Source organism: Dysidea avara, chromosome 8 (genome assembly GCF_963678975.1).
Source record: "Dysidea avara chromosome 8, odDysAvar1.4, whole genome shotgun sequence".
Lineage (NCBI taxonomy): Eukaryota > Metazoa > Porifera > Demospongiae > Dictyoceratida > Dysideidae > Dysidea > Dysidea avara.
Genome location: NC_089279.1, coordinates 34,190,417 through 34,218,345, shown reverse-complemented (window position 1 = coordinate 34,218,345; position 27,929 = coordinate 34,190,417). Strand labels below are relative to the sequence as shown.

The 27,929-nt window shown below is 38.8% G+C and overlaps 2 protein-coding genes across 3 annotated transcripts in view; one reads left to right on the top strand and one right to left on the bottom strand.

Moving 5' to 3' along the window:
• LOC136262751 (coiled-coil domain-containing protein 102A-like) overlaps positions 1 to 1,394 on the bottom strand; it is a 6,045-nt gene extending 4,651 nt beyond the window's left edge. Inside the window, exons 1-3 of one of the 2 annotated variants that reach the window (XM_066057144.1) lie at positions 1,208 to 1,394; positions 411 to 801; positions 45 to 235 (exon numbers count right to left, since the gene is read on the bottom strand). In XM_066057144.1, coding sequence (XP_065913216.1) covers positions 45 to 235; positions 411 to 801; positions 1,208 to 1,275 — 650 coding nt within the window. In that variant the 5' untranslated portion in view covers positions 1,276 to 1,394. Of the gene's footprint in view, positions 1 to 44; positions 236 to 410; positions 802 to 912; positions 1,046 to 1,207 lie in introns of those variants that run through there. The other variant, XM_066057145.1, reaches the window with a different exon arrangement.
• On the top strand, positions 1,357 to 27,929 carry LOC136262750 (probable aminopeptidase NPEPL1). The gene is made up of 14 exons (XM_066057143.1): positions 1,357 to 1,545; positions 1,721 to 1,900; positions 3,129 to 3,312; positions 5,919 to 5,986; positions 6,878 to 6,962; positions 8,692 to 8,834; positions 18,551 to 18,628; positions 18,864 to 18,964; positions 19,666 to 19,720; positions 26,470 to 26,538; positions 26,598 to 26,696; positions 26,974 to 27,051; positions 27,255 to 27,365; positions 27,671 to 27,929. Exons 1-14 carry the CDS (start codon positions 1,396 to 1,398, stop codon positions 27,812 to 27,814), a joined length of 1,545 nt encoding a protein of 514 aa, XP_065913215.1. The 5' UTR covers positions 1,357 to 1,395; the 3' UTR covers positions 27,815 to 27,929.

Sequence of the window (27,929 nt, the reverse complement as noted above, 5' to 3'; positions counted from 1 at the left end):
CAAAACATATGGTTGTCAAATATACCACAGCTATGCCAACATACCTGTGTACCAAGGCTTCAATAAGTTTCAGTTGAGGTTGTAATGAGAATGCAGTATGTAAATCGACACTCTGTGCTGGAGACAGGTTTTCTGAAGCACTGTCAAATCCTTCGTCAGACTTTCTGCTAATGCTGCAGCCATTGTCGAACACTGAATCAGTGTGGCCATTATGTGACGAGGAAACACTACCACCCTAAAATCATCACAGAATGCAATTATCACCCCATCTGTAGGCAGACATTGCAGCTAATTGCTACTAATTTATTAACAATTACACAACACCTGTTTCCCAGCTTTTACAACCACTACAGATGTTTATTGTACATGTATTTCCTATAGGCCAGCCCACTCTATACTGTTACTCTTACCTTTTGAAGGTTAATTTCATTAGGTGAAGGGGATTTGCTAAGTAGCAGCATTCCATCAGGACTTAATACTTTTAATTGAGTTTTTAGTCTGTCATTTTCCTTCTCCAACTGAAGGTACTTCTCTTTCCACATAAACAACTGTCGTGTCATGCTGTCGACTTTCTCACGATACATCAATGCTTCTTTGGCAGCCTTCTCTTTCTTAGTCCTCATCTTTTCCCATTTCTGCTGCCACTCTGCTGTGCATTCAGCCCATTCTTCTGCTTGAATGGTTAACTTGTCAATTTTAGCCTTTAACTCTGAACTTTCAATTTCTGGTAGTGAAGAGTAACTCATACTGTTCATGCTGGAGACTGAGTGCTGGTGAACAAATCCGTTACTTGTGGTTTGGCTGAAAAAGATAAAAAAAGGCATTGACACGCGGCGATTAAAATAACTACGTTGGGAGTGTATTATATAGCTACGCCTTCGACCCAATAATTGAATTCTCGGACCAACCCACCAAGCTATATATGAAGTCAAGCCATTGCTGAATTGTAACCTAAGCAGCTATCATTAACCCTGTACAGCGACTTTGCGGCATAGTTCACCCAATGAACAGTTGTTCCAAATAAATTTAAACCTAGCGCTGTGATTGCTGCAAACAAAATCTTAGTAACGCTCTTGTGGTCGTATATCTATGGCTGGAGAAAAGCCGCCTTAGCAGCGAAACTTAAACCAATCTGTGTGTCCACATGCGCAGCGAAATAACACATACTGACCCACAGCACTCCATACAAAGCGATATTTCGACATACCTTACAGACTCGGCGAGCTCCCTCTCAACTTCAGCGAAATCTTCAGCTAAATCCGCGACCACATTCATAATGCCACATATAAATGCCAACAAGCCGTGCAGTTTACAGGAAACCTTACTGAGAAACCAGAAGACACGTAACTAACACGAGCGCTTATATTTGAAGCGCCTCCAACTATCGCTTTTAAAATGGCTACGATTAATTTTCAACCAGAGGCAGAATTGGCGCCTTCTGATCCGAGCCAGCTACCCTGTCTGTTCCTAGGAAAACTAGAACACATAAAGGCTGCAGGATATAGTCGTGTTTCCAAGTTCCTAGGCGACAAAGTAGACGAAAAGGTATCGACAAGTTGTTGTGGTACAACTGAACAGCTGTTTGAATTAAACCTTTTTGTAAACTGCAGCTGAGTTCTTTGTAACTCGTAACCTGCTTTGTGAATGATTTGTATTCTGTGTATGCCAATATTTCTGTGCAGTTTGGTGGTTTGTGATGTGTTACTATTGTCATTTACAGACATGGGAGGCAGGACTGCAGTCATTGGCCTACGTCGATACATGTAGCATATGGTTGAACAAAGTTACGGTTGCTGTGGTAGCCAGCCAAGTGTCACGACACAACACCCCTTCCAGTGCTCACAAGTTATCCAAGTATACGGCAAACCTTGCACAGCACATGGGCAAAGAACTCGTAGTGGTAAGCTATGATTATTGTTATTTTCTTTTTTAACTCCCACCCTGAGGGAAAAAATGCATGAAGCCACACTTAATTTCATCCAAGGATGATTTATTGATTTGTTGGTTATTAATTGACTTCAATGGTTGATTTGTAGTGAAAGTGTTACTCATATGGTTTCTGTTGTACTGGTAAGGTTGGATGGCATTTGTCACCAGCAGCTGTTGGACTGCATGGTCCATGTGAATGGAGGTGTCAAAAAGACCATCTGTGTTTGGTGGTCCAACTTTCTCTATCCTAAAAGGGACAGCACAGCATGTTGATTACCACAAAACATGATGTTTTTGCTAACAATATTTTTAGTAGAGCAGCATAGCACATAAATGTGATTATTTGTGCACTTTGTGAGAAAAACATTAAACTTGGCACTCAGACTAGTTTAAATTTTATTATTTTAGGATATAGTGCCATCACATATTTGGCCTTTGGTGATGTCTATGGCCTTTTGTCTTAATCTCCGAGGCATTATTTTACACTATTAAAACATAGTAAATTAAAGGCCTTGTTGAAATAGACAACTCTGGTTTTTATTTGAAGGTTCAATTCATTCCAAAACTATGATCATTTTTGTAAATTCTATAAAGCTACGGTACCTGCTGATTGCCCCTAACAGTGGATAAGTTCAAAACTAATTATATAATAACAATGATTGTAACTTTCAACCAAAAGTTGTTTCTTACTTTAATTTGGGCCATGTTTTAACAATGTAAAATAATGCCTCAGGGATGTAAAGACAAAATTGACAAATTTTCAAGTCATCAAAGATAAAATCTGCAATGGCACCATATCTCAAAATGAATATTACAATTGACATGGACAGTTTCATGCTTTTCTCACAAATGGCACAAATTTTTGTACCAGGTATGCTGCTTAAGATGTAAATCAATGCTTACTATTTAAAAAAATGGGAGCAAAAATAAAAGGGATGGTAGAAACATAATCTGACCACTTAACAGGTGGCTGAATTATTAGACAGGTTACTTCATAAATATCTAGAATATTTGTGGAGTTTACTTTGATCTGTTTGCTGTAAACAGGTGAAGATATTTTATAGTGACCTTATTTAGACTAATAACTTTTATTAACCACAACTGTGTTTTGTCCTGTTCTCTGAGCCAGACACAAACTGTCTTTTGTATTACAACAGTATGGCTCTACAAGTGTTAATTTGTTTGTTATATTTCACTAGATAGTGTGTCAAAGACCCGAGGCATTTGCTTCAGCTTGTGGTGTCTCCAGAGCATTTCCTTGTTATAACCGTAAGAATGGTCTACCTACTGGACATGAAGTGATCGTCACGTGCATCTTTGTCGGCACTCAGGATCTACCCTTCTCTGCTAGTGAAGCCAACTGCTTCACTGATGCTGCATGGGGTGAGTGATGATGGTATTTGTGGCATTTGTACATGTAATGTGGTGTGTGTAAGAAGGCATGTTGACCTCCCATTGCTAAACTATGCTATAAATCTTCCCAGGGAGGGAAAGTTATTGTTTTTCCATTATGTTTACTTGTAGAATTTTTCATACCAATGAAAACTAAGTGTTTGAGGAGGACAGTGTGACAGTATAGTTCATGTACTAGTCCCAAAGTGCGGAGGTTTGTAAGGTCCCAGTGTAAATGTTTTCTTGTAGTTTACTAAACTTGCAAGTACAGCTGCTCTGCTCATGCTGATGTAAATCAGTTGTACACAAATGTATTTTTAGAAGAATTTTGTTGTGGTTGGTTAATGAAATTAACCAGCATGTTGCCTGCTAAATGTTTTCTCAGAATCGCTCTAAAATTTTTTTGTCTATTGTTTAGACCAAGCAGCATAAGGCTTCAGTCATTGGTCATTTAGTTCATACATCCCTTTGATAGTAAAGATACCCTGAACTACTAAGGGATTGTGTATTGTAAGAGCAGCCTGTGGTATGTGTTCTTTGACTCAGTAATATGTTTGTTACCACAGTAAATTTTGCAAGCTGGCAATATTTGTTTAATGCTTGTTAAATGATGGTGTTTAATCAAATTGTTTATGAACACCAGAGAAAAGTGAATAATTTTCCATAGATTTCCATATCATCTAAACACACATACAGTAGAGGGCACGGCCACACACACTTGGTGTTTGTGAACTGGCCCTCAAAACCATGACTGACTTTGCTGCATATTTCTGTGATGTGGTTAAGTCCCATGTACACACACCATTGGGTTGGAGAATTTTTATGCTAATTACTGCTTCTCATTTTTTGATACCTTTCTTTCTTTTTGATATCCTTTCTTCCTTTCTACGTTATGATCTGATTTTAATTTTATTGTGATTTCATGAAGTGAATAATTGTTTTAGTGGGTGCATACATGGCAACCTATTAGATATTGTCAATTGTGGTTTTCAATTTCATATTTATTGTGTCTCTATTCAGAAAGTCAATTGATAAAATAAAATCTAGGTTTTAAAATTAGGTGATGATTTAAAAGAGGCTTTTTTAGAATGCTTGTCATGTTTTCCACCAGGAATAAGTATAGTTGGTTGTGACTTGTTGACAACGTTTCTTTCGTTTACTTGGTTGTGTGAGTGATGAAATACGAGTTGAGAGACTGATACAGAACAAGGTGTTACTGGGATAGAAAGTTGTATAGCAGAAATATGGCTGAAACAGTTTTGCCGCTACCAACAATGAGTGCACAAATACACTGTACAAATAGGAACCATCCTTTAGACTGTTTGTATGTAATTCATCAATCGGTATTTTGCTAAAATTCAATAGCTTTTTTCAACTGAAGTACATCTGGTAACTTGCCAATCAGTCCAATATGGTTTAGTTGTTGAGCCTAAGTGAGAGCCCTGATATACCAGGAGCTTATAAGTGCCAAAGGCACTTCGATGCTTATAAGCTCCTGGATATACTCATACAGTTGATAAACATTTTCTAAGGAAAATGATCCAACATGCACACATACAATACCTTGGCTGCCACGTGCCCCTAGTTACTTCCACCATTCAACCGTATGTGGCACTTTATGTAGCTGTGAAAATGCATTATTATTTTTTGCATAATCGAACCCTGTATGGCAATGCAACTGGAAACTGACTTAGGGACTACCTCTTTATTAGGACCACCTCATTATAGTGGCCAACTCAAACATATTTATGAATATTTTGAGGTGGACTAATTTCAAGGGCTAACAGTGAAAATTTTATCCTTACAATACTGAGACTTACAAAAACACTTCATTTAGGATTGTTTGCAATTCTGCAAAAATAAAATTTTACAATATTGCTCACTTTTGCAATATTCCCCCCTGAATTTTGGATATATGGTATTCTGTGACTACATTAGTAGAGATGCCAATGTTACACCCCATTCACACTGTCTTTATCTCAGGTTACCTGACTTTAGTCAGCCCTCTACTGCCAGAAATTGCATATGCCAAATAACATGAGCTAGAATGAGCACACAATGTGTAATAAGACGTTCTCTGTTTTGGCACTTAATGAAATTGGTGACAACAAAAAGAATAAGCTGTACAATGTTATAGCCGCTTTATTTTATTCAGTGGGTGTCGCTTTCCAATGTCAGTAGAACAAAACAACTGCGAGTCTACTGGAAGTGTAGCGTATCTTACATTATGCTGTAGCCATGTTGTAGACCTCGTCTTATCATGCTGCAGGTTTGGCATGGCTTGATTGATTCACAATGCAGTTTGTTTCATCATATACCATTGTACCCAGGTTGCAAGATAATAATGTGAACAGGGTGTAAGAGAGAGGTTGGTCACATGTTAGCAGCCAACTTATAAAAGTTGAAATATTAATTGATAAACAATCCCTGACACCTGATATTATGTTTAGTTGCATAATGGCACATAATTAGGTTGTGACAAGTGACTGACCTCGTATTTGTGAGGTTTCACTGTACGTGTTCAGAACAGCAATCTGTTAGATTTTGTACCAACTGTTTGCTCAGTATTGATTGTAATGTGTGTGTGGTCTTTCTAGCCATTCAGAAGTCTCAGTTGTTGGTGGATAGTCCATGTAATGAGATGCATACTGATGCATTCATACAGGTGAGGTTGAGCATTGACTGCCTGTGTATGACACCTACACACATCCTTTTGACTGTTGTTCCATTAATGTTATAGGTGTAGTTTAGGTGAGAGTGACATGGTTTTGGTTGTTTGCTATAAAAGGACTAATTAACCTTTTTAATTTGTGTCCAGCACATGCATACCCCCAGAGGGTGACAATAACATGTGTCTGTGGTTGATAGTTTTTTTAACACTAAAGACTGAACTATTATTCTTTTAACCAGAACTTTAATACCCGTACTTGTCACTTACTTACCACTTATGTTCCATGCAGGTTCATGGTTAAGTGTTACACATACAGTCACCTGTTCTCATAGTGGACATTTTGAGACTGTTAATTTAATTTCTTTACCATGTTTGTTTGCAGATGTCAAACATAGATATACATGTTATGCTGATGTAATTTTGTCCTACGTAGGTGTGTTTTTTTATTTCTGATTAGTATATCTTCATGTTATAATCCATTTGACCTCATACAGTATTACTAGGTAAAAGTATATAGCTACACTATTGTCATAAGGTCCCAAAGTATGCCTTAGTGCATATACTGACCTGGATAATCAGGACACTTTGATAATCAGACACTATTGGTTGATCTCATAGTGTCCTTGTTACACAGGTCCCTGTCTGTGTGTGTGTTTCAGTTGTATTGTATTGTGTGTATACGTACCAAACCACATTAAGCAACAACTTATAGCATTTGTTATTGTTGGCAAACTGGCAAATTAAATTCTCCATGTTCACAGCATAGTGTGCAAGTGCATTAGTGTGTGTAGCTTGTTTGCAAACATGTTCAACATACTTAAACATGACAGCAGATGGAGCTGTGCTTTGTCTTTGTGTTTGCCATGACATGTCTATTTCAATTAGCAAATCAAAGAAGTTGCTGAGAAACTGGACAATGTAGAAATGTTAGTCATTCAAGGAGAAGAATTGGACAAGAAAGGATTTGGGGGTACGTTTTGAGCCCCCTAAATGTATTAGACCCCCTCCCCTCTCAAATGTGTCCCCCAAATATGCAATAACAATTGTACTTGTGGACAGGCTTGTACCAAAATACTCTAAAGCACTTGTTTTTACAGTATGGAAAAGTTTGCGATTAATATTTACTGTTTCATTGCACACTTGAATAGAATGACTAACTATTGGTTTTTTTGGAACCATGTTGACATGGGCAGGCTTGAGCATGTGCCATCTTAAGATGTGTGGGTTCTACAGTGGAGGTACCCTGCTTCATTGTAGTGATGGGTACAAAAAATAACTCAAAAAAGGATACCTTATGCACCTACGTACTTGAGTTTCCAGTCTCTTTGTAAGTTTTAATATAATCATCTATGATTTATCTTTTGATCACTGACACTTGATCGCTTAAAATTTGTACATATTTGGTAATCAATCTACCAGACTATTCCGACTACTGTCTCTCCCACTGCCCACACATTGGACAGTGAATCAGATATTATTTTAATGTGTCATACGACACTCGCTATCATCACATTACAGCCTACTGTTAGGCTCCCATATGAATTTGATAGTGTAACATGCTGCAAATTGTGATGTTGAAATGTCATAATCTGTTGTAAACACTTTGGGGCCCTCCTCATTAGCTATAGTGAGGTACAGTAAATGTCCTGATTTCAGGGGCCTAATTTAAGGTGTCCTTATTAATGGGATGTGCTGATTTCAGGGGTCCAGAAGTGTGCCTGTATACCTGGAGCATGGACTAGTGTCCCAAGTGTAGAGGTGCCATGTCTATTTTATTATATATAGTGACAATTTGAAGTTGATTGACACATTTATTAATTAATCTTAAGCCAGTTGGACAGTCACCTACTGTAGGTCCCAAACACAGCTTAAAAGACAATCTCATTATGACGACCATTTCAAGTAGGTCCCAAAGGTGTACTTCATGACCTCATTAACCCTTTAAGGACCAGTGTCGTACATGTACATCCAAGATATTAAGCAGTAAACAAAGAGCTATATCTTCGCAGTATTAGAAGCTATGGGCTTTAAACAAAGACGATTTTGTTTGCCATTAGTAGGTGATTCTTATGATATACAATGCCAATATATTACGTGAAACTACACTAGAAAGAACTAGCCTTCTAATTTTAAGTATATATTTACACAACAAAACTGACCTTGTAATCCGTCCGTAACTTTTGCCTTGTAGCTCATATTGAGCAACAATAAACTTCACGGCGCTCTTCATTTAGAGATGCATCTAATGATATACAAGATCAGGTGATGGCGCTCTTTATAAGGAGTAAAACAATGGCTTGTAACAGATCGCATCGTGAAGAAGACAGATCGTCACCGGTGTTAACAAATCGCTTTGCTAGTTGAAAATGGTAAGTTCTACATACTAATAACTTATTTATTATTGATAGGCGAATCTGTACTACAGTTTGTATTAGCCCTTCCTACTTCCTGCGGTGTTGGTGACGCTACAAACTCGCTAAGTAATAGAATACACAAATTTCATAAAACTTGTGGGTTTTCAGGGTAGGCACTGCATAAATTACTGTAGTCCTTAAAGGGTTAATAAGGCCACCTCATTATAGTGACCATGTCAAGTAGGTCCCAATATAAAGCTCATGACCTGATCATGTATCTTTAATCTAAGTGGTGGTCCTATTAATGTATTATACAGATGTATATGAATGTATGCATTTTTCCAGGCATCTATGGTGTTGGCAAGGCTGCGGTGAACGAACCAGCCCTAGTTGTGCTCAAGCACAAACCACCTGGAGCTACCAAAAACATCGCCCTGGTTGGTAAAGGGATTGTCTATGACACAGGTGGACTATCTATCAAAGGAAAGGTACAATCTGACATATACTACAGTAAATATTGTTCTTTGTTGGGAAAATGATAGTGTATAGTAGGGACCACAAAGGAGTAGGCATGGCCCACGAGATAACATCACCCAACAACCAGCCTCAATTTTCCCTGACGACGATGAGGCAGTATTGGTGAGGTAAAACTAAGTCCAAACAAATTTTCAGATTGACCCGAAACGCTTTCAACAAGTTGCTACGGATTTTTTATTTAAAAAAAAAAATTATGTAATGGAATTTTGTATGGACTGACTGAGTAACTGACTGATGCCTTCAGACAAGCGTAACTTGATAACGGCTAAGGCTACGGGCTTGATTTTTTCACTGTTCGACGTTGCTTCGGCCCGACAGGTGCCTTTTGGCATACCGCAGTACACACAATGCATTCTTCATGGACTTAACAGTGTCCTCCTTTGTGTCCCATTCATCTTTGCTGACAGCGAAAAGTGTCGATTTGGTGTTAGCACGTGATGGCTTCCCTTGGTAACAGAAATCATCGTATTTGTCATAGTGGCTATTTTGATAGTAGAGGTGCATTTCAAATAGTTCTTGAGTCGTACTGCTGTGTAATAGGTTGAACATAGCCGACAACGAAGCGTAATGGATACTTTACTTTTCAGACAATAATTGATGTATAACCAGGGCACGCATGACACCATTTCTTTCAGATGCATGGATTGCAGAGGTGCTTTTCAAACAGTTCTTGATTCAAAATGCTGCGTAACGGGTTGAACAAAGCTGACAACGAAGCGTATAGTGTTGTTCCAGTTCTCAGTACTGGAACTAAAATAATTCCAGTCCCAGCAGTTTTTATTCCAGTTCTAGAACTGGAACTGGAACAATAACTTTGCTTTCCTTAAGACTGGAACTAGAACTATAAAGAAAATTTATCTAGTACTGGAACTAATACTGGAACTGGAATTGGTCGTAACCAAACAGCTTTTGCCAATGCGATTTTATGCTCTTATATGACCAGAATTTATCTACAGACAAAAGCACTTAATGTAGTATATAACTTCATAAAAGCTGTATGTATTACAATCATGTATGCATCAGTGTGCTAAAACACTACTTGAAACAACTGATTAGCTATAGTATTAGAAAAGAATGCCAAATGCAATGCTGGCTCAGTCACATTGTTATGTCTGGTTCAGTGTTTAATTAGCTACAGGTCTTTTAGTACCACCTTATATGGTGTTAGTGTTATAGTTAGCTACATACATGAAACAATTAAACCTGGCAAGACTAGCATATATAACTTAACGGTGAGTGTCCATAATTCATTATGGGCTTTTGGTAATACTTTAGTTAAAATAAGTGTTGTTTTAGAAATTGAAACGTCATGGTTCCAGAACTGGAACTAGAACTGTAATTATTAAGGTTATGGCTAGAGGTGTACCGATATAAGAAAACTAAACCAATCCGATACCGATACGATATGGATTAATCATTTTGATATCGATACGATATACCGATATAACGTATGCCATGTTTAACTTTATTTTAGCTACTGAAGAAACTACTGAAGACAGTCTTAAGATTATTGGCTATGTTTGGTTACCCATGGTGGTGTGGCCTCTATTGACAGCTCAGACCACAAATATTTTAATACTTGCCCCTGCCAAGATTAGTCCGGATTACTCCGCATTTTAATGGATTGTAGAAATGGCTGGTTGTTTTATGCTGTGCTCTTGGTTCATCTTTTTGCTGTTTCCCCAGGCCCACCACTATGAGTGTTTGTTGTATGATTGGTAAGCTTTGTGACAACAACAGTAATTATCCGTGCACTTAGATGGCTTCGCGTAACGTACAGCTTTTAGGCAAGGAAGATAACTACTGTTTCCCATCCTTGTTAGCTAAATAATAGGCCTAGGGTTTATAATGTGGCTTGATCATTGGGCAGTGTCCTCAAGATAGTTCAGTTGTATATCGGTGTATCGTATTGGTTTTTAGCAGCAATATCGGCTCCCACCGATATAGTAGAAATGTCTATATCGGCCACCGATATGATATGTATCGGTATATCGGTACACCTCTAGTTATGGTTCCAAAACTGGAACTAGAACTGTAATATCTAGGTGATACTGGAGCAACACTAGGAGCATAATAGATACTTCACTTTTCAGACAATAATTGGGATGCACTGTGCCATTTCAGATTAGTGATGTGTTGGCAACTATATTGATTAATCACGATAATTGCATCACGATACGATAGTTATCACGATAGTAAATCTAAATGATAAGATGCATAATGTAGCACTAATTTTACTTATTTTCTATGAGTACGGGTAAAGGCACATCCTGTATACCCAATTGCATATATGTCATGCCAAAATACAGCAAAGTTCAATCTCAGAAAACAATTAGAATACATAATTGAATAAACAAATGAATGCTTTAATTGTTTGAGTAATTCCGGCGAGGTGAGAATGTCTAATATTGGTGCTCACGATAATCACAAGCTATTATCATATCACGATAACGAACCACTGCGATACGATTATCACACTATCGATATTATTGCACATCACTATTTCAGATGCGGAACGAGTGGGTTCACCAGTCATAATAATTATTTACAAAAAAAGTTAACAAACAAGTACACAGAAAAATTTGGAATTTTCAACTAGAATAGGGACCATTTTACATCGATAAAAAGTACTGAAACAAGCTGCAGTAGTGCATGATATTAAATCACAATAAAACAATAAGAAGTATATATTATATCCCCACTGTGCATTTCCATTATGGTATCTTGAGCACAGTAGGGATATAACACTTCTTATTGTTTTACTGTGATTTAATAATGTGTACTACTCCAGCTTGTTTCAGTACTTTTTTATTGATGTGCTATGGTCCTACTGTAGTTGAAAATTCCAAAATTTTCTATGTACTTGTAATGTCAAGCACACCACTGAATAATCATTGAAATTAATCAAATTAATTATTAAATAATTTGGTAATTACTAAATTGATTATTGTAATTACCAATTAATGCAAACCAGTTGCTTACTTTTTATGTATATAAGCAAAATTTCCTTGGAAGTTACAAGTATGTATTTCCTTTGTTGAATTATATTATTATGTCTGCTATATTATGGCCATGTTATATAACAATGCCTTAGGGCATGTGTTTGCATTCCGTTTGCGTTTGCATTCCACAGTTATTGTTTTGTAAACAGCCGTGGTAAATAATAAACAATCAAGTCACAGGTGCACATTATGTGATGTCTTTTTCTGTCCACCTGTATAACTATGATGGCTGTTAGCACTAAGGTGACAAGCTGTTACCATGACAACACATGGGGAAATTGTGGCAAGACTGTTTGTGTAATGCTTATCACATACTACACCACAAATTTCTGCTATGCTAACAGTACAGTAAATTGTCAATTAGTGACTACCTCTTTAAGGGTGCTAGCGGGTATTTGAAGCCATTCAAGGGACAACCCACATAACCACATGTGGCTGTTACATCATAATTGGTAATATTACGCATACTCAAAGTATCCGTGTTAGGCGGCCGTGTTTTGCGCCAAAGGAATTGGCCAAGAAACAGCCTGTTTCGTTTGAAAACCATCACGAAAATGATCGTCTGGGTGTCCAACAGTGACAGTAGAGTGAATTAGCCTGAAAGTTAGTGCTAGTGTTGAAGATACATGCGAACAAACGAGATACAAGCTGATTTGTAGCCAACACACGTTCTTCCTGAGTTTTCTTGTGATTTGTATTGTACACCTGTTCTTAGGTAGTGACGATGTTCCAGCTGGATTTATCACACATAACAAGACACTGGCTGTGCATTACGAGGAGGTGTTACCTATGGAAGGAGGCGTTACCTATGGAAGAACAGACTTGGCGACTCCACAAGCAACAGGAAGGTGTCCCAGTGTGTAAAGAAAAGGAACAAGAGCTCTTCTTTTCTTCAGAACTTCATTTATAACTTGTTATTTGATAAAGTTGGCATTTGTGGTTTATTGGAATTTGTTGTAATAACTGGTCGGCGTGCGCATGTTCTACACTGCATTGTAAAAGGCGATATTCTGGAATACACGATAGTCGGATCTCTACTAAACTTTTGGTGGACCATCAGTAATACATTTGGAAACTTTTAGCGCATGGAATTATAATTGTTGTGATCCAGCATGAAGTTACAAGGCCCGGAAGTTGAAGTTCGCTCGCAAGCACTCACTCTTTGTTTTTATAACTCAAGAAAGAAGTGCAAAGACAAATAGCTGCACTAAGTTTCCACAAGTTTGTTGAAGAATCTTCACAGCGAATTTGATGCCTATGCAAACAGCCAGTATCTCGGAATAAGAAAAATGTATGGGTTGACTTTGAAGGACTATAGCGCGTGAATGAAACAAGGTACAATCTTACACTTTGGTCTCTGTATAGTAGAAAGTTAGGTCAATCTTCAAAGCAGTAGTTTAGATTCCTGTAGCTTCCTTTTTGCCTGTATCAATGGTAAAAACAACAGCATTTGTGTGGCTTCAAAAAGGCGCTAGCACCCTTAATAGACCATTTAATAGTAGCTATTCAAACACAACTAAGATGTACTACACAACCTCATTAATAAGACCACCTCATTATAGTGACCATGTCAAGTAGGTCCCAAACATAGCTAAGGTGTACTTCATGACCTCATTAATAAGACCACCTCATTATAGTGACCATGTCAAGTAGATCCCAAACATAACAAAGGTTTTACTTCATTACTTCATTGACAAGGCCACCTTATTATTAATGCCACCTCTTAAGTGATCCTGTCCCTTCATTTGGAACCAGGTGTTTATTCGAATGGTTGGTTGTACTGCCGATTATTATCCTATTCCCACCCTTTCAACTGCTTTGTTTGTCTATAATATGATCTTACACTATTAAATATAGCAACTTTTAAAATTCCATCCCATATTTATTTATGCTAAAGACTTTATTTTAAGAACTCTGACACAACTAATACACTGTAGTTTGTGTGTTTGTACTATGTACATATATGGACATTAGCTGTACCGACATTGAGAATACCATCCCATGCTTTGTAAAGAGTTTGTTTGTGAATGTCTCTTCATGCTATGGATGATGTGTTAGTGTAAGAGCAGTATAACAATTTGTTCTTTGCCCTGAGCACTGTGTATGGATACAGAGTATTATGTAGTCATTGGATTAATTTCATCATGTTTAGTGCTTGTTGTATGCACTGTGTGTTTTGTCATATATGAATACTACACTCACTTGTGTAAAGATACAAAGCTAGTAGCACAATAATATACTGTATAGTGGGTTATGATAGCATCTGAAATTTCCCACAGAGCGATCAAAGGCAATCACTATAATTAAAATCTTACTTTTCAGTTACAGCGGTTCTTGCAATTTGAGCAAGTGGTTGTGTTCGCATGTGTATTTCTATAATGACTTATCTGACACTACAACTTTGGTGGGTACCCAAATCAGGCCTCGGGATGCTGTATACACGGTTTGGCAGGGTTGTAGCACAAGTCATGTGGCTCTGAGATCGCCCACACGCATGCGCAAAAGCACTATGTCTTTCAAACAAAAATTGATTGCAAGAAGTGCTGAAACTGCTGTATGCTTAAATGCAACGTGGCAACAGCCTTAAGCACATGAACCTACTATGCTTCAACTAGCAGAGGGAAAACTTGAAGTGAATTATGTCGTGCAGTTGTGCATGCATGGAACCGTTGCATTAAACTAACCTGGGAGAAGCTTAAGCAGAGTGCTAGCAAGCCTGTAGGCCAAATGGTAAGCATTTTGCATAGATTGCTACTTTGCATAGAATCCTATCCATACCAATTTACTTATTACCTGGACACAGCTTTGATAGGGCGGACATACGTATCTTCCCAGATTGCATGGTAATAGCATATTTCAACAGCATGTGCAACGTTTTGCAAAATCACCGTGTTATTATTTTTATTTTTATCACTACACTTAATTTATATTGTAGCGAATGGCCCCATATGCTAAAATTAATGTCCCGTTATAAAACCCACTACTATGTTCACTCAGCCAAAATCTCCAAGCATATGTGGCTTGTTGCCTTTAGTACTGTTACAGTAGCTATTGGCTTTCAACTAGGATACTATCAAAGAATGTGCTGACAATCTTTCTTACCACTGTAGCTATAAGCATACTGTTGCTTCAAAGATTGACATATATTTCATTCAGTGTAAATCATCCACAAATACTTTTGTGTATGAAATATCTAAATTTTCGTGTAAAAACTATATTTGTGACCAGACATTACAAAACCATTCCAAATCGCACATCAGGTAAATTCAAACTAACACCTCCAGTGGATAGCTACACTATCGTACTACCAGTGTTGGGAATAGCGCATTACTAATGCAACACATTATATAATAGTTATTACATTTTGTGATTTCAAGTAATATAACACGCTACTATTCATAGTCTAGTAATATAACTTAACTCACTTTGAAGGAACTCATAGTTCGTTATATATATATATATTAGTAACCAAAGCAACGTGTTATTACTTTAATGACATGTAACGATATTCATAACACATTACCAGGTCCATTACTAACCAATTAGTGTTACTCAACAGTGAATAATCTACTGTCCTGATCCCCTATAATAAAATTATCCATATTAGTTCACACTTCAGACAACTGGTCACTGATTTGCCAGCAATGTTTAGGTATGGCTGAAGAGAACATCTCTACAGGTGCAAGAAGCCAGTAGCTATGAGTGTTTACTATATACTAGCTCAGTAACTAACATGCAAGGTGTAAAGGTACGGTGTATGGTCAGAGCAAAAGTAACTTAATGTAATATATTAAGTTACTTTTCATTTGGAGTAATATGTAACTGTAACTTATTATTACATTGCCCAAAAGTAAAGAGTAATATGTAATATATTACAGTGACAAAGCAACTTTCCCAACACTGTGTACTAATAATTTTGACCCTCAGTACTACTCAAACTACGTATACTTGAGGCTGGTTTTAACCGACGTCTTTTCTGGATGATGTGGAGAGCTTGAATGGCGGTTTCAAGCCTTGTGAAGGGGCAGCCTGGCTTGGCAAGAATCAGTGGTTTACTGGTGGATAGCCTGATAATGTTGGCCAAACAATTTTTCTGTTGATTTTGCTGGGTACTGATGAAAGCCGGAATGGAACCAATAGGGGGTGTGCGCCAAGTTAAAAAATAGTTTTAAACAGATTGTGCACTGTTTCCAACTTTCACACAATAACTAGAGTTGTGCTAGAATTAGTTCGCTACTGCTATAGACATGCTAGAAAACATTTGCTCGACGGCTCTATTTAATGCCCACTGCAAGAATGCATTGTACAATCATCTAAGTTAAACAATGATCATTTAGCTAAGCTGTTAACCTATTTTTTGTAAGCACTGTTAATATAACATACTGCAGTTTACTAACTCTCGTAAATCGCTGCCAATAATGGTAGAATTATAGTCGCTTCAGAAGGCTTGAATACCCCTACAACATGAAAATACTACAGTAGTTTACCTTTTGGAATGGTAAGGAAGTACTTCTACATCAGGATTAAATTAAACTGGATGGATTTTATTTACACACACCTTGCCACGTGGTGGGCATTTAATAGAACTTTCGAGCGAATGATTACTAGCATGCCTATAAACAGAAACAAACTAATTCTAGCATAATTCTAGTTATTGTGTGACAGTTGGAAATAGTGCACAATCTGTTTTAAACTTGGCGCGCGCCCCAATTGATTTCATTCTGTTCCGTTTCATTCCGGCTTTCATCAGTACCCGATTTTGCTACATATCACCCACTAAGATACCTCCCCTTTGTGAGTACTCGTGATACTACGTACTTCGCTCCTCCAACTACTCAGATTTTCTATCTTATTTGGCGGCAAACTCTACAAGCAGCTACAAGTACTAGAAATGGTCTGAAAGGTAATAGATTGATGCACATTTCATATGCGTGCTTGCCACATATTGTGGTACGGGGGGGGGGGGGGGGGGGTGTATATATCTATATCACACGATTTACTGTACTCACAAAAAGTCAAATCACCAAAAGATAAGACTATTGAAAATTGAAGCTCCTGATAATAAAAGTGTATGTACATATTTACGTAGCTAAAGGACTATGTGGTAAACTAAACTATAGTGCATCCTTGGTTATCCCCAAAGGTGTAGTGTTTGTTCCATATGTTCTATTAGAGTAACAATTAAACAGAGCTCTGTTGGGCTTTAAACAAATTCACTTATCAAAACAGTTTTGGCTAATTCTAGGAACAAGGTTGTTTAGATAACTTCACATTAAATACTAAAGTTGTAGTAGCACACTTACTTAAGTAATAATATTAGAAAGTAATAAATGAAGTTTAACGTAACTGCATACTCAATTTCACTGTATCACAGAGCTCAGATAATGTCATAATTGTATTATTTAACACTAATCTTCAATGGAGTCAGTTGGTAAACCATTTCACTGTAGATGGACCACTGTATCTTTGATTATGTGTTGCTGAAAGGGACGTGCGACACATGTTTAATAACAAACTAATTTAGTGTGCTTCTTGGAAGTTAATATTTGTGACAGCAGTAGAAAATGTTGCATGTTGCTGTCAGACCCTCAGTGCTGTCAGACCCTCAGTGCTGGTCACTGTAAAGTGACCAGCACTGAGGGTCACTTTACAGTGACCAGCACTGAGGGTGCTAATAATAATAATAAAGTGCTAATAATAATAATAAAATGACATTATATGTGTGCAGGATGACTCTTAAAAGATATTTTCGTAACTCATGTTTATCATTTCAGTTGTGATGTTTGGGGTACAGTAAATCTTAGTGTTGGGATACCTCTCTCACCAAAAAATGTCCTTGGCTTATGTCCCATTCACACTGTTCTGGTCTACTTTTCACTGGTGGAAAGTCAGCCCTTGTTCACGTCGCTGTTCAACAAGTGGACTGAGGATTGTTTGAGCTGAATAATATAGCGCCAGAACAAGCACACAATGTATAATAAGCCGTTTTTGTTTAGGCGATTACTGTATAAATAGAACCAGTGAAATTGTAGCGAGACAAATCAGCTGTATGGTTGTATTATAGCCAGTAGATACCTCTTGCAGTAGAATATAATAGTTGGAGGCATAGCACGTCTTTGCAGTACATACATTGTGGCCATGGTGTAGAATACTTTGAGTATAGAAATACTCACTGTATATATGGCTAACAGAATCACCCAAGTTGACCAGCCCGGAATGTGTTCACATTGTATCCTAGCCCTACAAGGCCACCTCGTCGTGCTGAGCCCGGTTTGGCATGGCTTGATTAATGATTTACACTTAGCCGTACCATGCTGTATTTGGGTTAGAAGGTGGATATTAGTGATGTTTGGGATTCTATTTGACATAGTGAGGTGGTCTTATTAATGAGGTCATGAAGTACACTGAAGCTCTACTTGACATGGTCACTGTAATGAGGTGGTCTTATTAATGAGGTCATGACATACAGCTTAGCAATGTTTGGGACCTACTTGACATGGTCACTATAATGAGGTGGTCTTATTAATGAGGTCATGAAGTACACCTTAGCTATGTTTGCTCCTACATAGTTGACATTAATGTGGTGGCCTTTTTTTATAAGGTGGCTGCTGAGTAAATTTTACTGTTACTCTACATGTACTATGCACACCTGTCTTCTTTAACAGACTCAGATGCCCGGAATGAAGAGAGACTGTGGAGGTGCAGCTGGTATACTTGGCTCCTTCTACTTCATGGTGAAACAGGTATTGCTGACACTTTCCTGATATTATGAGTGTGGTAGAAACAACCAAGGCTTACGTAGATGAATTTCAAAACAGTACATTTATGTAGTTGTACATTCACCAATCTACAAGAGTTTACCTATCAAAGCAGTCAAAGTTGTAGTTAGTACAACCAACACAAGTTTATGTAGGTTCCACTGAATGATTCTTACTTACATGTGATCAATGCATGTGTACTTTTATTATTTTAATGTAGGGGTTTACGCAGAATCTTTTTGCGCTGTTCTGTTTGGCAGAGAATGCAGTTGGTCCCCATGCTACCCGCCCAGATGACGTCCATACTCTATACTCTGGAAAGTAAGCAACTACAGCTTCTATAGAGCTACAAAGATCTTGCCGTGAATCAAGTGTGATTTCTTGTAGTAGGATTTAAACACACACTTAAAACGTTACTATAGTCCCACATCTGTGGAAGTTTTGTACATGTAACACACAGGTAAACAATATACTCTTATATAGCATTCACACTCTAATAGAACATTCAGTAAATCAGAGAGTGACAAGTCAAGTGTTTTGCAAAGTAGTGTAGAGGGTAGTAACACAACTATTGACTAGTTCTACATGTAAACTAGAAAAATTATGTGTGACCAGATTTAAAAAAAAACTGATCTAAATCACATGTGTAGCTACACCACCTTAAAAGTAAGTTGCTACTAAAGAAAAGATTGTGGACATTTTACTGGCTGACTATAAGTGACTGACTGATGCCTCCAGATAAACATAACTCTCAATACTATTGGCATGCTTCATCCTGAGAAGTGCCTTGTGACTGCACACATCGTGGACTTTCATTTCATTGTGTCCAGTTCTCTTTATTGCTCACAGTGAAAAGATCTGTGGTTAGTGCGACAATGCCTCTGTCTGCTAACAAGGTTTTAGAGTAGCACAACTCATTCCCTGAAAAAAAAATTTTTTTTTTGTCAAATGATATTCTTTGTCAGGGGTTGGCTGGGTTACCCCACTAGTTTTGTCATGGTTGTTTCCATCTCTTTGTGTAGGACAGTGGAGATCAATAATACTGATGCTGAAGGCAGACTAGTACTGGGGGATGGGGTAAGTGGAGTTTAATTTTGTGTTGTTGCTATAAGGAAGCGTTTCAAGTTTAATTCTAAGAAACCGCTTTTAAGCCACAAGTAATGTTTCTAACAGTTTGTCTATAGTGTTTTCTTATAATATGTTTTTGACAAAGCCTTGAGTATGCTCTTCATTTCATTTGTGTATAAGAGGGACATGCCCCCTTTCTAGTCGGAGAGATATGAGCCTAAAGGCCTGCACTTCATTTTTTTCAGTTTGTTACAACACCTGTAGAGTCTATTAGGAAAGCTGTTCACACCATATTCAGAAACCAGTTTCATTCATATGTTGAATTGGTATACACCTCAGAGTAAAGCATGTAAGTTTAGTACGAGGCATATTGTATATAGAGCAGTCACACTAGCTGCTCTTAACAAAAAGCTTGTTTGCCACACAAGCGCAGGTATGGACAGGCATAGAAACATACATGTACATTTTTCTGAAAGCAATTTTCAGAAAATCAGGTGCACATGCCGACAGCCAGCTGCGCGCACCTGGTTTAGCAAAAACTTGATTAGATCTGAGCTAAAAAGAAATACATACAGTATGGGTATATCACAACACTTGAAGGCCAATTTTGTGATACCTCAAACATGTGTATATCAATATACAGAAGCTAATATTACTTATGTGCTATACCACAAATTTCAATTCCTTGATGATATATACCATTGTTTAGGGCTGATGTCAACACCAGAATTTCAAATGGAATTGAAATCCCCAGTAGACATTGAATTACCAATGCTGTATCAATTTGAATAACATCGTACCTATAGTTTTATAATACGTATTAAATCTCTGTTAATTCAATGCTTATAGGAGGGGATAGTGTAAGATAACAGGCTGCCTGGCTTACTGAAATTGTTTCTGTAAATGTGTCGTGAGTGTGTGTGTGAGTGTGTACACCTATGATCTATTTATCTACCTACCTATGTTTGTCTGTACGCACCCATGTGAGCAAATTCTTTTAATGGTAAAAGTAGAGTCAACCTATGAGAATTCAAAACTAAGAAGCATTAAACTTCAGCTTTGCAAGTTCTTTCATTGGTTTGAAATACAAGTGTAGTCACTCTAAACTTCATGAGTTACCTTACCATTGGGCTCTTCAGGTATTAACTACCGAGAAATACTGTAACAGGCCTCATAGGCTATAAAGAAAACCATACCTCTTCTACTTGAAGGGTACATGTCCCTGCATATGCTAATGAAAATATAGTACAGTTTTGAGGGTTTGTATATAGGGAGAATTCGTGGGAAAAAACATGCGAGACAAACTGTAAAACAGTTGAGAAGATACTAATGTTCGTAAGATGTTGTTTGTTTGAATAGCACTTCCTTAGCAATGCATAGCAATTTAATTGCAAAATTGTGGACCAATTCACCAATTTGAAAGTACGAAATTACAATAACTTTAATACTTTGATAATTTTGTGTGCATAATTGTTAATTCCAGCTATATCATCTAGCTGAATGGTGCTTACTGGACTGGAATATTTTTGGTTTTTGCACATTATATGGTTGGATTTATTGAGTCTCACCAGTTAATGGCTGTTCAGGAACCTGACCATACGCTGAATACCAGTGGTGAAATATACAAAAATTATCTTTTAATAATTATACTACTGTTCAGTTATGCTGCAATATGTTGCTATACAGCATGAGACTCAACAGCTCTTACTCCTTACCATTTACTGCTGATATGTGACTGTGATAGGAACAACACCGAGCTAGCCAACAGTAGCAGTCTCCTCAACAGCTTCACCAGGGATACAGCAGCAATCATTCATTCAAATGAAATAAGAGAAGGCCAATATACTGTACAACACAGCTCTATTTATACAAAATTCTCAGAATGTTCTAGAATAGTCTAGATTGTTATATCATGATACAAATAACAATGTTCAGTCCCTATATGGCTGCTGGGCCTGTTGAATCTGGCCTGATCTCTCACACCCCTTCCCCCTTATCTTGATGGCAACCGGGATCCGTGAGAGGGCATCAGCATTAGCATTCTCTGTTCCTCTTCGATGGAGCACTTTAAACTTGTAGGATTGTAAAGCTATGCTCCACCGTGTCAATCGGTTGTTCAAATTTTGACACTTTGAGAGCCACTGCAGTGCCCGATGGTCCGTCTGGATTGTAAATTCTCTCCCCATCAAGTAGACAGAAAACTTCTCTATTCCCAGTTTGATGGCCAAACACTCCTTTTCAACGGTAGCATATTTCTGTTCCCTGGACAATAGTTTCCTGCTGAAGTATGCAACTGGGTGGTCCATGCCCTCCTCATCAATCTGACTTAAAACTGCTCCCACCCCAACATCAGAAGCATCTACCTGTAAAGTAAAGGGAAGGGAGAAATTAACATTTCTTAACACAGGATAAGACAACAACCTCCCCTTCAACTCACAAAACGCCCTATTACAACCTTCTGACCAACTAATTCTCTCCGGCTCATACTTCCTGATTAATTCAGTCAATGGAGCAGCAATGGTTGCATAGTCAGGAATAAAACGGCGATAATAGCCAGCTAGCCCCAAAAACGATCTGACCTGCTTCTTTGTGGTTGGCAAAGGAAACTGCTCTATAGTTTGTAACTTAGTTGCCTCTGGCTTCACCACTCCATTGCCAACCACATGCCCCAGATATGTACATTCTGCCATAGCCAACTGACATTTGGAGGGCTTGGTTGTTAGCCCCACCTCTCCCAATCTGTTCAACATTACTCTTAGATGTGTAAGATGATCCTCCCAATTATAACTAAACACAATGAGATCATCCAGGTAGGCGCTAGCAAACTTGTCCATTCCCCGGATAACCTCGTCCATCATTCTTTGGAATGTGGCGGGTGCTCCACAGAGCCCAAATGGCATCATCTTAAATTGGTATAGCCCTTTAGTGGTGATGAATGCTGTTTTGTGACGGTCCTCCTCTGCCACAGGAACTTGCCAATACCCTTTCGCAAGATCCAATGTGGTGATATACTTAGCTTGGCCTAGCTGATCTAAGATGTCTTCGACCCTTGGCATAGGGTATGCATCCAGCTGTGTTCCAGCATTCAGTCTCCTGTAATCTACGCACAGTCGAATGGTATCATCCTTCTTTTTGACGATCACCATTGGAGATGCCCATTCACTGACACATGGCTCCCCCCTATCTTGCCCAGACTGACTCCTGCTCCGCCTGCCAGCTTGGCTCCGGGTCACCACCATAAGAGCCTGGTCCTCACTCTTCAACCAGCTCACCAATTCTGGAACATCAGTACCTAACAATACTGAGTGTGGCAACTTGTCTGACACGGCTGCCTCCACTATAACCACTCTCCCCTGCCCACTAATCTCTACAGTAGCCACAGGGTACTCAACAGCATCTCCATGTGCACATTGCACCGTAACCGACTTCTCCAAATTCAACTTATCCTCTCTTACAAGTTCTCTCCTCACCAAAGTTCTAGAGCAACCAGTATCTAATACCATGTCATTAACATACTGACCTTCTACAAACCCCTTACAGCGAAATGACTGTCTTACCAGTGGCTTCTTCCCACGATGGTCTCTCAATCTCTTTGCACCACAGAAGAACGCATCACTGGGGCACTGCCTTGAAGTATGTCCACGTCCCCCACAATTGTAACATAGGAAAGGCTTCTCATCCTTCTTCAGCCTCTTCTCCACCTTCAGCACATCCTCACCCTTGGAAGTGGATGGGCTCACCTTCTTACCACTACTGCTACAGTCCTTAGCCATGTGTCCCAGCTGTCCACAAGAATAGCAACCCCTCTGACCAGGTGTTCCTTTCTTAACACCAGTCTTCTGAGCAGGTGCCCACAGCTCTACCTTCCTGGCTTGACGGTAGTCTTCTGCCAGTCTACCAGCCTCCTGTGTATTTCTAGGCTTCCTCTCCTTCACCCAGACCCTTACCTCCTCTGGTAGTACTTCCACAAACTGCTCCTTCACCATTACATCTACCACAGCCTCCCTGTCTCGACAGTCCCTTAGCCATTTCTCTGCCAGGTCCTTCACTCGAATTGCCAACTCCACCGGCGTCTCGTTCTCCAAGGGCTTGATAGAACGGAAGCGTCGTCGGTAAGTCTCCTCATTAATATCGTAACGCTGGAAAATGGCTGCCTTCACTCTGTCGTAGTCTCTAGCATCGGCGTCAGTCATCGCGGCGTAGGCCAGACGAGCTTTCCCCATCAACTGAGGTGCCAGGATAGCAGCACGCTTATCTCTGTCCACCCCATGAGCCTCCACTGCTCTCTCGAAAGTTGTTAAGAAAGCCTCAATGTCGTCACTCTCCGTAAGTTTTGTCAACTTCAGTGATTCTGGCCCTACTTCCACGCGACGCGGCCTTCTCTCTGCCGTTAGACCTTCAATAAGTCTCTCAAAACGTTCTTGCTGCTGTTCTAGGTGTCCCTCGTACCGCCTCTTCTCTTCCTCTCGCTCTGCTCGTTGCTCTTCCTTCTCCTTCTCTCGCTCCTCCTTCCAGGCCTTCAATAGCTCAGTGACCTCGCTCATCTCTGGCTGATAGCGTTTCCCAGAACGGAGCATACACGGGTAGGTCTCCTCTGACGTCTGCACGGAGGACAATCCCACTCCTGTCACCAAATGTGATAGGAACAACACCGAGCTAGCCAACAGTAGCAGTCTCCTCAACAGCTTCACCAGGGATACAGCAGCAATCATTCATTCAAATGAAATAAGAGAAGGCCAATATACTGTACAACACAGCTCTATTTATACAAAATTCTCAGAATGTTCTAGAATAGTCTAGATTGTTATATCATGATACAAATAACAATGTTCAGTCCCTATATGGCTGCTGGGCCTGTTGAATCTGGCCTGATCTCTCACAGTGACAGTGATACTGATCATGTTGCCAGTTGATGAAGATATCCTTAGAGCAAGCTCAATGAGTGGGCCATGTAGTCTCATTTGGCCAGATGTCTAGGGGCTTAACAATTAGAAATTATAAGCGCCTGTACTGAAAACCTAAACCCCTGTGCTGAAATAGATGACTACATAGTTATACCCTGTAGCTCACTCGTTGAGCTTGCTCTATGGATATCTTCAAAATGGCAAAATGATCGCTTATTAACTATCATTGTCACATATCAGCAATATGTGGTAACTGTTGAGCCTCATGCTGTATAGCGGCATAGTAACATATTCAAAGACAGTTTTTGCATACTGTAGAGTCTGATTGTTAGGCGCATACACCTAATAAAAGTTCATGAAAAAATATTGTGATTAACATATAGATGTTAAGTGCATGCTCCTAATAAATAAACCTCATCATGATTATTATGGATTCACACTTTTGGGGTGGTGTGAATTGCAGTCATTACATGTACTAACATTATGAGTCCAGATTTTGTGCACTGAATCCTTTGTGTGGAGCATACTACAGAAGACTGCTTCACTTGGTAAGTATAGTAAAGGCACGTAATTTGGCTTTGTACTTTGTGAAATTTCATGCTATACACTGTTAGAAAACCTCTAGCATTTCTTCTCATGTTTGAGCTTCATGTTCGTCCACGTCCACTTATCAACCATGATTAAGTCCGAGAAACAGGTATGCACTTAACAGGTAATGAGTGCTTAATATATAGAGGTGTTTAACAAAGAGGTGTGGTCATAAAATGTGCCACATGCACAGATTACCAGCCATTTTTTTGTAGGGCAAAAGAAATGCGATGTCAACTGGAACTTATCAACAATAAAAACGAGGACTAAGCAATTAATAAACTGAGGCATGGTAAAATAAGTTACCATTCAATAAGTTTTTAGTAAGTAATTTAAATTTTGCTTCACAAACCAGCTGTACAGAAAGTCACCCTGTCAGCAAATCCTGAGTATTGATAAAGTATGACTACAAGGGTTGTATTTCGGTATAGTGATTACTTGATGCAGTATTGCAGTGCCCAGAAACACTTTGAAAACGTTTGCCCTACATTGATTTTTTCCGATCTTTTTGCCCTACACAAATGCAGATTACGTTACGAAAAATTTATGTAATATAGTGCCACGTCCTCTTGTCAAACTGTCTATATGTGCGCTTAACAACCAGACTCTGTGGTATTTCACTGCGTGTTTAATAGTGGGCTGCAGGCTCCTGCACAGTGGTTAACTGGTGAGACTCAATAAATCCAACCGTATAATATGCAAAAAAAAAAAAAAAAAAAAATGTCAGTCCAGTATTTCTGTCCAGTAGTCCAGTCCACTGAATAGTAACACCCGATTGTCTGTACCTAACAAATTTGCTGGCTTAATCAATGCAGTGTACATGTGGCCCAGACACGGTAGAATCCTCTTTTAAAGGTCACATACATTACATGAATAGAGAACAACATTTTAGATTCCCAGTGACTGAAAGTTAATAGTATGGATGCTGGGAATTTTGATATGAATTTAAGGGAAGTATATTTGTCACAAAAGTTCTCGCAGCCAAATCTTTCCCTCCATTTTTGAAGTTTGGTCACACAGAAATTACATACTTACATACTTGCTGCTGGTAATTTCTATGTCTACCATTTTCTCATCCTTCTGGTCAAAAAATACATAACGCTTTGGTCATCTCTGACTCTTGTACGTAAATAATTTTTTGAAGATTTTCAAGCTAGGTATTGTCTTGGTGTTTATACAGTGACCTGATTATGATTATTTGTGATCACCAGGCTAGCTAAATATTAATTATACTATAATGGTCAGTTGTTTCATCTGTGTTGTTAGGTTGCTTACGCTCGGAAAGATTTGAATGCTGACATTGTATATGACATGGCCACTCTGACCTCAGCTCAGGTGAGTAAAGTAGCTAGTTTGGTATGGTCTTGAGCTGTTGTCCTCTCTCTGTTGTTTAGGGGGTTTGTACTGGCTGTTACCATGGTGCTGTGTTGTCAAACAACCATGATTGGGAGCAAGCTTGTGCTGAGGCTGGTCGTAACAGCGGCGACCTTGTGGTGTGTAATGTCATTGTGGACAGGACAACCTCTGTTAACAAATTCTCCTACTTAAAGACCTTATAGAACTCTATTCGTAGTAAGACCTCCGTAATAGAGAGTATGTGAAGACTTGGTCCTGCCATGTTTGTCTCCATACAATTTTACTTATGAAAGATAGACTGTATATTGTAGCAATAATTGACAAAATGTTCTAGTCTCTAACTGTGTTGTTGAGAGGTTCTGTATTACTAGTTGAAACTTGTCATTATATGTCATTGCTAATCTTTACACGTAGTTCCCGATTGTATACACTCCGGAACTTCATTTTCAGGAGTTTGCCAGCACTATAGCTGACATGAAGAATTCTGTGGCTGTAAGTGTGTGTGTGTGTGTGTGTGTGTGTGTTGTGTGTGTGTGTGTGTGTGTGTGTGTGTGTGTGTGTGTGTGTGTGTGTGTGTGTGTGTGTGTGTGTGTGTGTGTGTGTGTGTGTGTGTGTGTGTGTGTGTGTGTGTGTGTGTGTGTGTGTGTGTCAGAGTGTTTGTCGTAACATGTGCTGTATCTACACAATTTATACAGGATCGAAGCAATGCTCAGAGTTCCTGTGCTGGTCTTTTCATTGGAGCACACTTGGGTTTTGATTTCCCAGGTGTGTGGATCCATGTGGATATGGCCTATCCTTCATACAGTGTAAGTGATTACATGGAGTACTGGTGTATTGCTTCTGTAATGGACTCTGTTGGACCAAGAGAAGAATTTTTTTTAAACCCACACAGTTGTAACAACTCATGATATGATTGTATATTGTTACATGGATGTAATATACAATTATAACATGCAGAAAGCACATAGCTTTATTGACAGCCATTTCCTGGGTGCTTTACTGTGACGTTAAAACTGAAACACACAAGCTATTAACCCTGAATAGGTATTGAAAAGTACATCACCATTGTTGTGGTTTAGCAGAATTTTATGTTGTTTTTTATTTACAACAGGGTGAAAGAGCTACAGGTTTTGGTGTCGCCCTCATCTCCACTCTGTTTGGCAAGTACAGTAGCAGTGCCATTCTGCAGAGCATTGCACCATCTTGTGATGAAGACCCCAAGGCTTCCAGCAGCAAGAAGAGAAAGCGACAGTAGCCATAATGAATTCTGCCATTTCAGCAATAGCTATAACCTAGTTCCTGGACACGTCCCTAACTATATTTGTACCGCCCCTTTTGTATTTATTTAATTAATAGTTCATGTTACGTCA

What these genes read in the sequence shown, in the direction of transcription:
- LOC136262750 (XM_066057143.1), top strand. Translation starts at nt 1,396, where the DNA reads ATGGCTACGATTAATTTTCAACCAGAGGCAGAATTGGCGCCTTCTGAT. An exon ending in GGACAAGAAAGGATTTGGGG is followed by an intron (nt 6,963 to 8,691) that starts GTACGTTTTGAG and finishes GCATTTTTCCAG; the next exon opens with GCATCTATGGTGTTGGCAAG. An exon ending in TGGCCTATCCTTCATACAGT is followed by an intron (nt 27,366 to 27,670) that starts GTAAGTGATTAC and finishes TATTTACAACAG; the next exon opens with GGTGAAAGAGCTACAGGTTT.